We start from the raw sequence: 14,705 nt of genomic DNA on the forward strand, positions 1-14,705 counted from the left end.
GCCTATCGCTTCCTAATTCTCTTTACACTCACCCTGACTGATGGCTGCTCGTGTCAGCGGCCACTTCCAGGACCAGGGACGAGTCGGCTTCACCATGCACACACTCCCTCCTCCTCAATTAAGATCCCCCAAACCCCATCCGTGAGGAAAGAAAGGGCGGGGGGAACTGTGAGAGGACAAGAGCCGGCCACCCCCCGGGAGGAGGCCCAGAACTGCATGTGCCGCCTGGTGAGCTGATGGGGATGCAGAACGCAGCTAAGAGAGCTGCTCGTTCGTTCTGGAAAAGGTCAAACTGTGGAGACAGTAAAACGATCAGTGGCTGCAGGGCTCAGGGGGAGAGGGGAGGGGATGGGCAGTGGAACTCGGGGCCTTTGTTAGGGTGTGAAACTGTTCTGTGTGACACTGTCCTGGGGGACACATGACTGTGCGTTTGTCAGGACTCATAGGATGTGCAGCGGCAAGAGTGAACCTGAAGGTGAACTGGGGGCGTTAGTTACTGATCATGTGTCAATAAGCCAGTCGGAGAAAGATAAATATCACATGATCTCACTCATATGTGGGATATAATGATCAACATAATTTGATGAACAAGAATAGATCCAGAGAAAAATGGTAGGGGAGGGGGGTTAGAGAGCAACCAAAGGCCTTGCATGCATATTAGCAATGGACACAGACACTGGGGCGGTGGGGGCTGGCCCGGGGGGGGGGGATGGCTGCGGGGGGGGGGGGGCGGCAATTGGGGAAAAAGGAGACATATGTAAAACTTTAGACAAAAAAAAAAAAAAGAGAGAGAAAGAAAAAATACATTTCATTTTCAAATTTGAAAAAAACATAATCATGTGTCAATATTGGTTCAGCAGCTGTAACGCAGGTCCCTCACTAATGCAGCATGTTCATGAAGGGAACTCTGCGGGGAGAAAGGCAGGCTATAGGCATTCTCTGTGCTGTCTGCTCAATTTCCTGTGAACTAAAGCGGCTCTAAAATGTAAAGCCATAGTGCCATGATGGGTGTGTGTCCAGGACATCAGAGAGGGCAGTTAACGCCCTGGCATCGGTCCACCAGAACACCTAGTGGTCCCTCTGTAAGTAAGCTGAGCAGAGAGTGAGCGAGCGGGGAGACCCGGCTGCCTGGAACTTAGAGGGACCCCCGGCAGTGAGGCCAATCCCCACCCACAGACGCGGGGGCCACACGTTCCGTGGACAAGTCCTGCCCACACATACCCCTCGGGCAGCTTCCCGACTCCCGCGTCAGGGATGTTTGGGGCTGGATCGTTCTTTACGGTGGGGCCGTCCCGTCCATTGCAGGGTGTTGCACAGCATCCCTGGCACCAGGAGCATCTCTCAAGTGTGATCATCAAAAGCACCCTCAGCCCTGGCCAGGCGGCTCCGTGAGCGTCGTCCCATACACCAAAAGGGTGCAGGCTCACGTACCTAGGTTTCCGGTTCGATCCCTGGTCAGGACGTGTATGGGAGGCTCGATGTTTTTCTCTCACACTGATGTCTCTCTCTCTCTCTCTCTCTCTCTCTCTCTCTCTCTCTCTCTCTCTCTCTTTCTCTCTGTCTTTCTCTCCTGTTCTCTCTCTCTCTCTCAAATCAACAAAGAAACATATCCTCCAGTGAGGGTTTTTTTTTTTTTTAAATCTTCACACATTGCCAAATGTCCCCTGGTAGGGTGGGGGTGCAGAACTGCCCCTGGTTGAGACCCGTGGGCTACGTCTGTCTTGTCTCTCGGTCCTACTTGCCTTGCCTGTCGGCCTCGGCCTGGCTGTCTCTTCTTAACGAGCTGTTTCATTTCCCTCTGGGTTCTCCTTCCCATTTCAGCCACCTCCGCCCTCCACTTCTCGCCCTCTTTTCATCCTTAACTCCTTTCCATGATCCCACCCGTTCCTCCCTCCCCCATACTCCACATCCCTGGGAGGTGGCCGGAGTCCCTCAATCCTGAATCCTCTTGTCTCCCTCTTTCTCCCCGACCCAGTGCTTCCACCACTGGTTTCTGGCCAGGACCCAGAGGAGAGAGGTGTGCTGGGTACCTTGGAGTGGCAGCTCTTCTCTCGGCACCTGACTTTCCTCACCTGTCCAGTGAACCTTCCACGTAAGATCATCATCATCACATGGCCTTGAAGCTAGGAAGTGGCGCCCTGCCTGCTGCCCGCCTCCCCGCTGCCCCCCACAGACTCAACTTGTACGAGGAGCTTTATAAACAGGGGCTTCTCTGAGTCCGGGGTAGATGCTGGGTTCCTAGGTGTCTCCTGCTCAGGTGAAAGGGAAGGAAGGTGGCTTACCTGGGGCTCCAGGCCCTGCACCTGCTTCTGCCTCACCCCAGCGGAAGGCCCTAGCGTGGCATTGCCCTGCGGGGGAGGGCTGTACAGGTGAGGCTGGCTGCAAGGTGAGGAGCCTGCTGCCCTGAGCATGCCAGCTGGGCAGGGGCTTATCTGAGCCTCGCCTGCATTATCTATGCCACCTCTGCTCCTGCCCTCTGCCTCCTCTCACTCTGGTCCTTACTGCCTCTGCTTCTGCTGCCAGGGAGGCTGGGGCCCCTGAGGATCCTACAAGGGAGAGGGCAGCCTCGAGGGGACAGTGTCCCCTCCGTCCCTCCCTCCCTGCCTGCTAGGGGCGAGTCAATTAACTGAGCTTCTCGGGGGCTGAGCAGAGCCCAGTGCTCTGCAAATTTGGGATTTGGGGCCCTGGCTGCTGACTTGGGCAGGAGAGCAGCCCTGCCATTGCCCAGGGGGCTGAGGAGGTTGCCTGACATGGCCCTCTACCTCATCCGGTCCCATCCAGGTCATTTGCACAATTAAATGTCTTTTTAAATATTTGAAAAAATCAACAACATTTAAATATTTCTTTCTTTTTATTAAGTCATTGAAACACCACAAGTAAGGCTAAAAGTTATGCAGTGACCAGCCATGCGATCCTGCTAACAAATTTGATGGGCATCTTTCCGACTCTACGAGGCATATGAACAAACACAAGCCCCTAAAATGAGTTCTGATGTGGGGTTTTGTTGTACTTTTGTTTTGTTTTTGAGGTAAAATTCATGTACCATAAAATGAACAGGTCACTGGCATTTAGTACCTTCACAGTGTTGTGCAACCATCACCTCTATCTGGTTCCAGAACATTTCCATCGCCCCAAAAGGAGACCCTGACCCATGAGTAGTCACTCCCCATTCCCCCACCCACAGCCCCTGGCAACCACTGACCTGCCTTTTGTCTCTATGGACTTGCAAGTTCGGTTCTGCACTTTTCACATAAGCAGAATCATACAATAGTGGTCTTTGGAGTCCGGCTCCTTTCACTCAGCATAATGTGGTTGAGATTCATCCATCTCGTAGCATGTGTCTGTGCTTCATTCCTTTTGATGGCCGAGTAATAGTCCATTGTGTAGATGGACCACATTTTGTTTAGCCACTCACCATGGGTTGTTTCCACCTTTTGGTTATTGTTAATAGTATTGCTGTGAATATTTGTGTACAAGGATTTGTTTGAATTATTTTCAATTATTTTTAAATTGATTTTAAAGAGAGGAAGGGAGAAAGAGAGAGAGAGAGAGAGAGAGAGAGAGAGAGAGAGACATCGATGTGAGAGAAACATTTATCAGTTGCCTCCCATACATGCCCTAACTGAGGATCAAACCCACAACCTTTTAGTGTCCGGGCCGATGCTCCAACCAACTGAGCCACACAGGCCAGGCTCTTTTCAGTCCTTTCGAGTGGAATTGCTGGGTCATATGGTAATTTTATGTTTAACTTTATGTTTCCATACTGTGTGTTTTAACACAGGTATGATTGTCCTCTAGGTACTTCTTTATAACTTGGCTTTTCCCTCCGTTAGTTTGCAGATTTCTCAGCCTGGGGCTGGATCATCTTTGTGGTGGGTGCCGGTCGGGACATTGCAGGAAGTTTAACAGCATCTGTGTACAATTAACTGAGCTTCTCTAGATGGCAGTAGCCCCCCTACCCCAGCCATGAAGAAAATGTGTCCAGACATCGCCAAATGTGCCCACAGAGGCAAAATCACCCCTAGGTGAGAGGCACTGCTACAGAACCACCTTACTTTTATAAAATTAGTTTAATATTCAATTTTATGAATATATGCAGTGCATACTTAACTGATAGACACCTCGGTTGCTTCCAATTTTCCACCATTATTAGGAGGAATGCAATGCATCTCCTTGTCCGTCTTTTACTACACAAGGCACTAACTGATTGAAATAAAGTTAAGTAATGAGATGATCAGGTCACAGGAAACATGATTCTTAAATTTAAGAAGAATTGCCAAATTAAGCTCCCAAGTGGCTGAGCTGAGCCACACCCCCAGCAGCCGTGTCGCAGGGTATATTTCCCACACCCTCACTAACGCTGCCAGTGTGAAACTTAATTTGGCCAAGTGGGCTCCCTTTGTCACTCTCATTGCATTTCCCTAATTACTGGTGGAATTGAACATCTCCACTGTGTGTAAGCCATGTGGGTTTTCTCTTTCTGATATGTCTATTCAAAGCCTTTCTCACTTTCCTATTCGATTGTTTTGTTCTTATTAATTTGCAGGCATTTAAAAAAGATTTTAGAAGAGATCCCAAATACTAATTTAGCCTACCAATCTTTTCCTTTGCCTTCTGTTTCTTGTGCCTTAATAGTGTTTCTGTCAGACACATTCTCCTTGGCCTGGCCCGTGTGGCTCAGTGATTGAGCATCGACCTATGAACCAGGAGGTCAGGATTCGATTTCCAGTCAGGGCACATGCCTGGGTTGTAGGGGGTGTGTAGCAGCAGCCAATCAATGATTCTCTCTCATCATTGATGCTTCTATCCCTCTCTCCCCCTTTCCCTTCCTCTCTGAAATATCCTATATAATAAAACCCTAATATGCAAATCAACTGAACAGCGGAATGACTGGTTGCTATGACACGCACTGACCACCAGGGAACAGACAGTCAATACAGAAGCTGTCCCCCGGGGGTCAGTGCACTCCCACAGGGGGACCACCACTCAGACAGAAGCCAGGCTCATGGCTGGCGAGTGCAGAGCTCCCACCTCTGGCAGCGCTAAGGACCCCTCGGAGGATGTCCACTGAGGGGTCCCAGACTGCGAGAGGGCACAGGCCAGGCTGAGGGACCCTCCCCCAGTGCCTGCATGTTGTGCACCAGGCCTTTAGTATATCTATACTAATAAAAGCCTAAGTGGTCCTCGCACCCTCACGTGATGCCTTAAGTCAACACAAGATGGCCATCATAAGTTGGCTGCCACAAAATGGCTGCCACAAAGATGGCCACCACAAAATGGCCAGCAGGGGAGGGCAGTTGGGGGCAAACAGACCAGCAGGGCAGTTAGGGGCGATCAGGCAGGCAGGGGAGGGCAGTTGGGGGCAATCAGGCCAATAGGGGAAGAGTTAGGCATCAAGCAGGCTGACAGAGGAGCGGTTGGGGGCAATCAGGCTGGCAGGCAGAAGCAGTTAGGGGCAATCAGGCAAGCAGGCAAGCAGGCAGGCAAGTGGTTAGGAACCAGCAGTCCCAGATTATGAGAGGGATGTCCGACTGCCAGTTGGATCGGGCCTAAACTGGCAGTCAGACATCCCCCGAGGAGTCCCAGATTGGAGAGGGTGCAGGCCATGCTGAGGGACACCCTCCTATGCACAAATTTCATGCACCAGGCCTCTAGTATATACAGTATATGATAGAAACATTCTTCCTGGTTTCTTCTAATGCTTTTTATAGTCTAGGTTTAGGGGTGAAAAACTACAACATGGGGATCTGCTGGCTGTTTTTATAAAGTATTATTGGAATGCAGTCATGCCCATTAATTGACATCATAATTGTTTTTGTGCTACAGTGGCAGAGTTGAGTAGTTGTGACAGAGATATGAGACCTACAGTGTCAAAAATACTTACCATTTATCCATTTGTAAAAAAAAGAAAAAAAAAGTTTGCCAGCTCTTAAACTTTAACTTACCAAAAAATATTGTGCAGGCATTTCAGGTTGAGTTTTAACTTTCTTAAAGACTTTTTTTTTTAGAGTAGTTTTAGGTTCACAGCAAAATTGAGAGCAAAGTGCAGAAATTCCTATATCCCTCCATATGCACAGCCTCTCCCATTATCAACACACACCCCTCAGTGATATATTTGTTACAGTTGAACCTACATTGACACATCATCATCACCCAAAGTCCATAGTTCCCATTATGAGTCACTCTTGGTGTTGTGCATTCTATGGGTTTTGACAACTATATAATGAGATGTGTCTATCATTATAGTTTTATAGAGTATTTTCGCTGCCCTAAAAATCCTCCCTCTCCCCTAACCACTGGCAACCATTGATCTTTTTATTGTCTCCATAGTTCTGCCTTTTCTAGATTGCCATATAGTTGAAATCATACGGTAGGTAGCCTTTTCAGATGGGCTTCTTTCACTTATTAATATGCAATTAAGGTTCCTTGATGTCTTTTTATGGCTTGACAGTGCGTTTCTTTTTAGCATTGAATAAATTCCATCATGTAGTGTACTACACTTTATCCATTCACCTACCGAAGGTCATTTTGGTTACTTCAAGTTTTAATAATTATGAATAAAGCTGCTATAAACATCCATGTGCAGGTTTTTGTGTGAACCTACGTTTTTAACTACTTTGGGTAAATACCAAGGACCACGGTTGCTGGATCATATGATGACATTATTTTTGTTTTTTTGAGGCACCACCAGGTGATCTTCCAGTGTAGCTGTACCATTTTGCATCCCCACCAGCAACGGATCAAAGTTCCTGTTGCTCCACATCCTCACCAGCATTTGGTGTTGTCAGTGTTCTGGATTTCAGCCATTCTAATAGATGTGTAGTGGTAAGCTCATTCTTAATGATTAACTGACCCAATATGATTCACTAAGTAGGCCACTGATTTGAAATGTCACCTGTTTTAATATAGTAAGTTTATTTATACACTAGAGGCCGAGTGCACAGATTCGTGCACTGGTGAGGTCCCTCGGCCTGGCCTGCACCCTCTTGCAATCTAGGACCCCTCAGGGGATGTTGGAGACCTGGTTTCAGCCTGATCCCTGCAGGCCAGGCGGAGGGACCCTGCCGGTGCATGATCAGGGCCAGGGAGGGACCAGGGGAGGGCTCTAGGGCGTGTCCAGCTCGTTTTGCCCAGTTCCAATTGGCTGGACCCCAGCAGCAAGCTAACCTATCGGTCAGAGCATCTGCCCCCTGGTGGTCAGAGCACATCATAGCGACTGGTCAACCGGTCGACTGTCTGCCCCCTGGTGGTCAGTGTATGTCATAGCGAGCGGTTGAGTGGCCTTAGCATTTCTTTAGCATATTACGCTTTGATTGGTTGAACGGACGACCAGACACTTAGCGTATTAGGCTTTTATTATATAGTATATATATATATATATATATATATATATATATATATATATATATGATATTTTTCAGCCATAAAAAAGGAGGATATCCTGCCATTTGCAATAACTTGGATGGACCTTGAGCACATTATGCTAAGTGAGATAAGTCAGAGGAAGACAAGTAGTGTATGATACCACTTATATGTGAATGGTGGTTACTAGGAGATGGCGGTTGGGAAGACAAGATTGATGTTTAAGGATGTTTACATGAGTGGTAACTAAGCCATAGAGATCTAATGCACAGTATAATGAATACATACAACAATACTGTACTACAATCATCAAACTAGCTAAGAGAATAAATCTTAATTATCTCAACCACTAAAAAGAGAGGATAATTGTGTAATGTGACAAGTACTAAGTATCGCTACAATGGCAATCATATTACAAGGTATATCTCAAATTAACACACATTGTACACCTTAAACATACACAATGTAATATGTCAAATATATACAAAATGTATTAAAAATAAAGAACTTACATGAATAATAACTTTGTTTCTACCTTTAGAAAAGAAAAAGAAAAAGAAATGCCACCCTGAGTTCTAACACTGGGAAGCATTAGTTTACTTGCAGAGCAATTGGGTACAAGAAGAGCGTTCACAGAGGCTTAGCCAAGTGGTTGTGGCTGAGAAGTTTCCTGAGGGCGCCCCTCAGATCGCGGTTCCGCAGGCTGTAGATGAAGGGGTTCAGCATGGGGGTCACCATGGTGTACATCACTGTGGCCGCCATGTCCCTGTGGGTGGTGTGTGTGGAGGCAGGGTTGAAGTAGACCCCAATGATAGTCCCGTAGAAGAGAGAGACGACACAAAGGTGAGAGCCACAGGTGGAGAACGCTTTCCACTTCCCCCGGGCCGAGGGCACCTTCCACACAGCCACAGCGATGGGAGTGTAAGAGGCCATGATGCACACAAAAGGGACCATAACCCCGGAACCCCCAAGCACCAACATCAGCATCTCGTTGACGTGCGTGTCAGAGCAGGAGAGCTTGATTAGGGCATTAATGTCACAGAAGAAGTGTGGGATCCTACTGGTGTAAAAGGACAACCGGGTCATCAGAATAGTGTGGACCATGGAGATGATGTTGGCCAAGATCCAAGGTACGGCCACCAGCAAGGCACACCGCAGCATGCTCATGATTGTCAGGTAGTGCAGCGGGCGGCAGATGGCCAGGTAGCGGTCATAAGCCATGGCCGAGAGGAGGATGCTGTCGGCTGCCCCAAAGGTGATGAAGAAATACATCTGGACCAGGCACGCGGAGGAGGAGATGGTGGTGAGCCCGCGCAGGTGGTTCAGCAGCATCTTGGGGATGGTGGTGGAGGTGAAGCAGACGTCGAGTAGAGATAAGTTGCTGAGGAAGAAGTACATGGGGCTGTGCAGGTGAGGGTCTGAGACGATGGCCAGGATGGTGAGCAGGTTCCCCAGGCAACCAATCAGATACAGGCTGCAGGAGAGCCCCAAGAGCACCTGCTGCTGCCGGGGCTGCTCAGAAAGGCCGAGGAGGACGAACTCAGAGACCTGGGTCTGATTGGCCATGTCCAGGCAGTGCTACAACCAGAAGCAAGGGCGTCAGCGTGGGGGACGCCGGGGAGAACCCAGTCACCCATGGCTGCCTTTCCCACTCCTCTTTCCAGGTGCATCTCAACTCCTCTGAGCCTCAGTTCCCTCGTTTCTTACATGGGATTAATAATGCTCTTTTATAGGTATTTTATTGATTTGAGAGAGGAAGGGAGAGGGGAGAGAGAAATAGAAACCTCAATGATGAGCGAGAATCATTGATCAGCTGTCTCCTGCACAACCCCTACTGGGGACCAAGCCCGCAATCCAAGCATGTGCCCTTGACGGGATCAAACCCTGACCTTCAGTCCACAGGCCAACACTCTGTCCACTGAGCCAAACCAGCCAGGGCGGGATTAATCATTCTTACCTTTAAGGATTGTTATAAGAAAAGTTAGTCCAAGGGGCTTACATTCATATCTGACATGTTATATGGACAATTATTTATCATAGTGGGAACTCTCAGGGCTGCTATTAAAACAGTGACATGTTAAGCAGCTTGACTTAACATGTATCAACATACATGTATCAACATACCAAGGTTTGCACTTAGGCACGTATCGTTTTCATCAATCAATATATAACTCAATAAAGGTGGAGAAAAAGAAATTTTAACAAGTCAAGAGCAAAAATATTTCCAGAGTTTGTCTTTTAACATAAAAATGAACAATTGAGTGATAAGGTATCAACTACAAGGTCAGACAGCAGGGTTTAACATCCCAGCTCAGCCACTTACTAGCTGTGTGACATTAGGCAAGTTCATTAACCTCTCTGTGCCTTAGTTTTCCCATCTCTAAAATTAGGATATAATATATCTGCCCCATAGAGTTGTTGTGAAGATGTATTGATTTTATATGTAACATGTTGAACCTTATGTATTTTTCTGAGAGTTCAGATCTCTGAGAACAGACTGGTGATTGCCAGGGGCTGGTGTGGAGGGGAGGAATGGATGAAGGGAGCTAAAAGGAACAGATTTCCGGATTAAAGGAAATAAGTCCTGGGATGTATTGTGCATCATAGTGACCATAGTTAACAATACTGGATTGTATTATTTGAAAGTTGCTAAAAGAGTGGATTTTTTGTATCCTGCTACCTTTCCAAATTTATTTCTTAAATCTAGCAGTTTTTTGGTGGAGTCTTTGGGTTTTTCTGTATAATATCATGTCAGCTGGGAATATTGAGAATTTTACTTCCTCCTTTCCAATTTGGGTGCCTTTTATTCCTTCCTCTTGTCTGATCGCTGTGGCTAGGACTTCCAGTACTCTGTTGAATAAGAGTGGTGAAAGTGGACATCCCTGTCTTGTTCCTGTTCTCAGGGGAAATGGTTTTAATTTTTTGAAGAGAGTAGATTTTTAAAGTTCTCATCACAAGAACTTTTGTGCTGATGGATGTTAACTAGACCTATTGTGGTGATCATTTCTCAGTGTGTCACCATAGCTGCCAAGGTATTTTCATCAACACATACTACAGTCCCTTCACCATGAAAAAATACAACTTTCTTTAAGCATTTTCAAGATGTGTCTTTCATAGGATATGACCTTTCTTTCTTTTTTTTTTTATCCTCACCTGAGGATATGTTTCCATTGATTTTTCCCCTTCCCTCTGATCGCAGGCTTGGACCCCTCCCAAGCCTAAAGCCTCCACCCCAGGCTTTAGGCTTGGGAAGGGGGCGTGCCCCCCACCCCTTGGATCGCAGGCTGGGAGTGACCTGAATGCCGAGGAGGTTCCTGGGACCCAAGTATGTATGCAAATTAACCAACTTTTTGTTGGGTTAATTTGCATACTCACTCTGATTGGCTGTGGGCATAGCGGAGGTACGGTCAATTTACATGTTTCTCTATTTTTAGGTAATATTATGTTGCACACCTGAAACTAATATACTGTTGTGTCAATTATGCCTCAATTTAAAAAAGTCTTAGTGTTTGAGAGTAAAGTCACGGGGGTCCAGATGCATCCTGTTTGAATGCCATTGCTGACACATTAGCTGTGTGAGTCAGTGACAGAGAAGCCCAAAGCCTCACTTTCCTGAGAGAATTAAATGAGACAATAAGTGTGGAGATCTTTAAAAGGATGCTCTCTTTAAAATACATACTTTTTAACTGACTTCAGAGAAGGAGAGAGAGATAGAAATATCAATGATGAGAGAGAATCATTGATTCGATGCCTCCTGCATGCCCCCACTGGGGATCCATCCTGCGACCTGGCTTGTGCCCTGACTGGGAATCCAAACGTGATTTATAGGTCAACAACCACTGAGAGACACTGGCCAGGTTGAACGCACTAATCTTAAACGTTACAGGGGTGTATCTTTTACACCAATGATGTCTCTCTCCTCCTTGGCTGTGAGAGCTTGTACTGATTCATTGTATCTTGGAGTAAGTTATTTCCAAAGGGAGCTAATTTTACTCATCCTATGTTTTTTAACATCAGCCTTAGAGACAGATGATCTTTGTCCACAAATGTGGGCCCCAAGTGCCAGGTGAGACTTGCATGAACCTTATTCTGGCCTCCACTGGACACCCCGTCGGCTCTGAATTAGTCAGTTTAGACTAAATTATGCTGCAGTAAAATACAGGCCCAAACCTCACTGGCTGACAACAACGAAGGCTGATTTCTCACTCCGGCTCCATGTCCATCGCAGGGAGCTATGGCAGTGCTCTGTGATGAATTCACTCCCAGACTCAGACTGGTGGACAGACCTTTGTCTGGAACACGGCCAGTCATGGCAGCAGGGGAAAAAGTGCATTGCATGCTGGCTCCTAAGAGCTTCTGCCAGGAATCACCCGCCACGTTCCCCCCCCCCACCCCCTCCCTCACCTTCACTCACATTTCAAAGGCCAAGTCTGGTGTTGGGTGGAGGGGGAGGGGGGCGGGTGGAGAGCTAGAAATCTGTCCAGGGAGCAGCCGCAAACATGAGTGAAAAATAATAGACTCTCCAAAGCTTTGCCGTGACTGGCCTCTTCCACCGAGGGCTGAGGAGGGGAGTGCATGCATTTCTCTGCGACACAATGTCTGGCTTTTGTCTCTCTGGAGTCCTGTGCTCAGAACCCAGGAGGGCTGTTCACACTGCAACCCGGACACTGGCCCCACGCTAGGCTCAAGGCCCCTCTGAGGCAGGAGAATAGTTAAGATCCAGGTGGCAGGGGCCTTGGTGAGAGGACTCTGTCATCCTCCACACTCCCTTACACGTTTCATTCAGTGACTGCATTTCTGGTTCCAGCACCCACGTCTCTCCAAACTCCTACGTGATTATCCTGCTTCCTGGACATCACCCCCAGACACCTCCTTCCCCAGGCACTCCAGTCTCACCAGGTCCACAATGGGCTCTCCCTCTCCAGGGCTGCTGGGGTCGGCCCTGGGAGTCCTGCACGGCACCATTCCAAAGTCCCAAAGCCTCACAACCCTAGCCAGCTCCACCAACTCCTCTCTCGCCTCTCCCTATCCACCGATGCCTAATTTGTAGATTTACAACATGATCTTCATCTCTGGGACAGAAGCAGAAAGTTTATTCCCAGCGTGAGCCACCGTCATCTCCCACCTGGAGGACCCATGATGCAGTGGTCTCTGCATGGCCACCCTCCCCTCGTGCTTTCCAAACTGCAGCCTAGGTGGCTGCAAAGGCAGATGGGTCTCCCCCAGCCTCACCTGCCAGGCTCACCACTGCTCCGCTCCCTCCCACTCCTGCAGTTCCCCTCTCCTGCCTTAGGGCCTTTGCACCTGGGGCTTCCCCTCACCCACCTGCCTTCCCTTCTGCAGGAATGCTTTCTCCACCCCCTACTGAGTGGAGCAAGGGCGTCTCAACCAGGACACCACTGACCTGTGGGCCGGATCATTTCTTTGTGGAGGGGATTGCCAGGTGTATTATTTTAGGAAGTTGACCCCTGGCCTTGACCTACCAAATGCCAGTAGCCCATCTCCCACTCTGGCTGCACAAAGATCTGGAGGCCACTTGGGGAGAAGTCAGAATCTCTCCCCCTAAGGTCCACTGGTCTAGGCTAAAGCTCTACGAACTCTCCCCTCTGCAACACCCGCACACACTGAACAGGACAATTACATCTATTTGATGCAGTCCGCCTCTGAGCTAACCACTGACACACAGCCTTCCACTCAGCCCTCCGAAGCCCCCTGAGGCAGCCAAAGTAACTCCTGCTTGGACCTGGGACCCAGCCAGGGCAGGATTAAGCATTCTTACCTTTTAGGCTTGTTATAAGAAAAATAAATCCAAGGGGCTTACATTCATATCTGACATGTTATATGGACAATTATTTTTCATAGTGGAAACTCGCAGTGATGCTATCAAAACAGTGACATGTTAAGTAGCTTGACTATGGCAATGATTTTACAACGTATCAACATACCAAGGTTTGCACTTAGGCACGTATCGTTTTCATCAATCAATATATAACTCAATAAAGGTGGAGAAAAAGAAATACAAACACAATAAACAGCATAAATATTTCCTGAGTTTGTCTTTTAACATAAAAAATGAACAATTGAGTGATAAGGTAACAACTACAAGGTCAGACCGAATGGTTTAAAATCCCAGCTCAGCCACTTACTAGCTGAGTGACATTAGGCAAGTTCATTAACCTCTCTGTGCCTTAGTTTTCCACCTGTAAGATTAGGATAATAATATATCTGCCCCATAGAGTTGTTGTGAAGATGTAATGATTTTATATGTAACATGTTGAACCTTATGTATTTTTCTGAGAGTTAAGATCTCTTAGAACAGACTGGTGATTGCCAGGGGCTGGTGTGGAGGGGAGGAATGGATGAAGGGAGCCAAAAGGAACAGATTTCCGGATTAAAGGAAATAAGTCCTGGGATGTATTGTGAATCATAGTGACCATAGTTAACAATACTGGATTGTATTATTTGAAAGTTGCTAAGAGTGGATTTTTTGTATCCTGCCACCTTTCCAAATTTATTTCTTAAATCTAGCAGTTTTTTGGTGGAGTCTTTGGGTTTTTCTGTATAATATCATGTCGGCTGGGAATATTGAGAAATTTACTTCCTCCTTTCCAATTTGGGTGCCTTTTATTCCTTCCTCTTGTCTGATCGCTGTGGCTAGGACTTCCAGTACTATGCTGAATAAGAGTGGTGAAAGTGGACATCCCTGTCTTGTTCCTGTTCTCAGGGGAAATGGTTTTAATTTTTTGAAGAGAGTAGATTTTTAAAGTTCTCATCGCAAGAACTTTTGTGCTGATGGATGTTAACTAGACCTATTGTGGTGATCATTTCTCAGTGTACACATATATAAAATGATTATGTTGCACAACTGAAACTAATATGAGTTGTATGTCAATTATGCCTCAATTAAAAAAAAAAAGTCTTAGTGTTTAAGAATAAAGTCCAGATGCATCCTGTTTGAATGCCATTCCTGACACATTAGCTGTGTGAGTGAATGACAGACAAGCCCATAGACTCAAGTCTCCCTAGAGAATTAAATCAGACAATGAGTGTGGAAATCTTTAAAAGGATGCTCTCTTTAAAAGACATACTTTTTAATTGATTCAGAGAGGGAGAGAGAGATAGAAACATCAATGATGAGAAAGAATCATTGAATCACTGCCTCCTGCACACACCCCACTGGGGACGGAGCCTGCAATCTGGCTTGTGCCCTGACTGGGAATCCAAACGTGATTTATAGGTCAACAACCACTGAGAGACACTGGCCAGGTTGAACGCACTAATCTTAAACGTTACAGGGGTGTATCTTTTACACCAATGATGTCTCTCTCCTCCTTGGCTGTGAG

The 14,705-nt window shown here is 47.1% G+C and overlaps 1 protein-coding gene across 1 annotated transcript; it reads right to left on the reverse strand.

Annotated features, from left to right (window-relative positions):
* Positions 1 to 7,992: 7,992 nt before the first annotated feature.
* On the reverse strand, positions 7,993 to 9,376 carry LOC103300938 (olfactory receptor 1361-like). Its single transcript, XM_054718319.1, has 2 exons — positions 9,362 to 9,376; positions 7,993 to 8,940 (listed from the first exon to the last, which is right to left on the reverse strand). Exons 1-2 carry the CDS (start codon positions 9,374 to 9,376, stop codon positions 7,993 to 7,995), a joined length of 963 nt encoding a protein of 320 aa, XP_054574294.1.
* Positions 9,377 to 14,705: the final 5,329 nt, after the last annotated feature.

This window comes from Eptesicus fuscus, chromosome 6 (genome assembly GCF_027574615.1).
Source record: "Eptesicus fuscus isolate TK198812 chromosome 6, DD_ASM_mEF_20220401, whole genome shotgun sequence".
In the NCBI taxonomy this organism is placed as follows: Eukaryota; Metazoa; Chordata; class Mammalia; order Chiroptera; family Vespertilionidae; genus Eptesicus; species Eptesicus fuscus.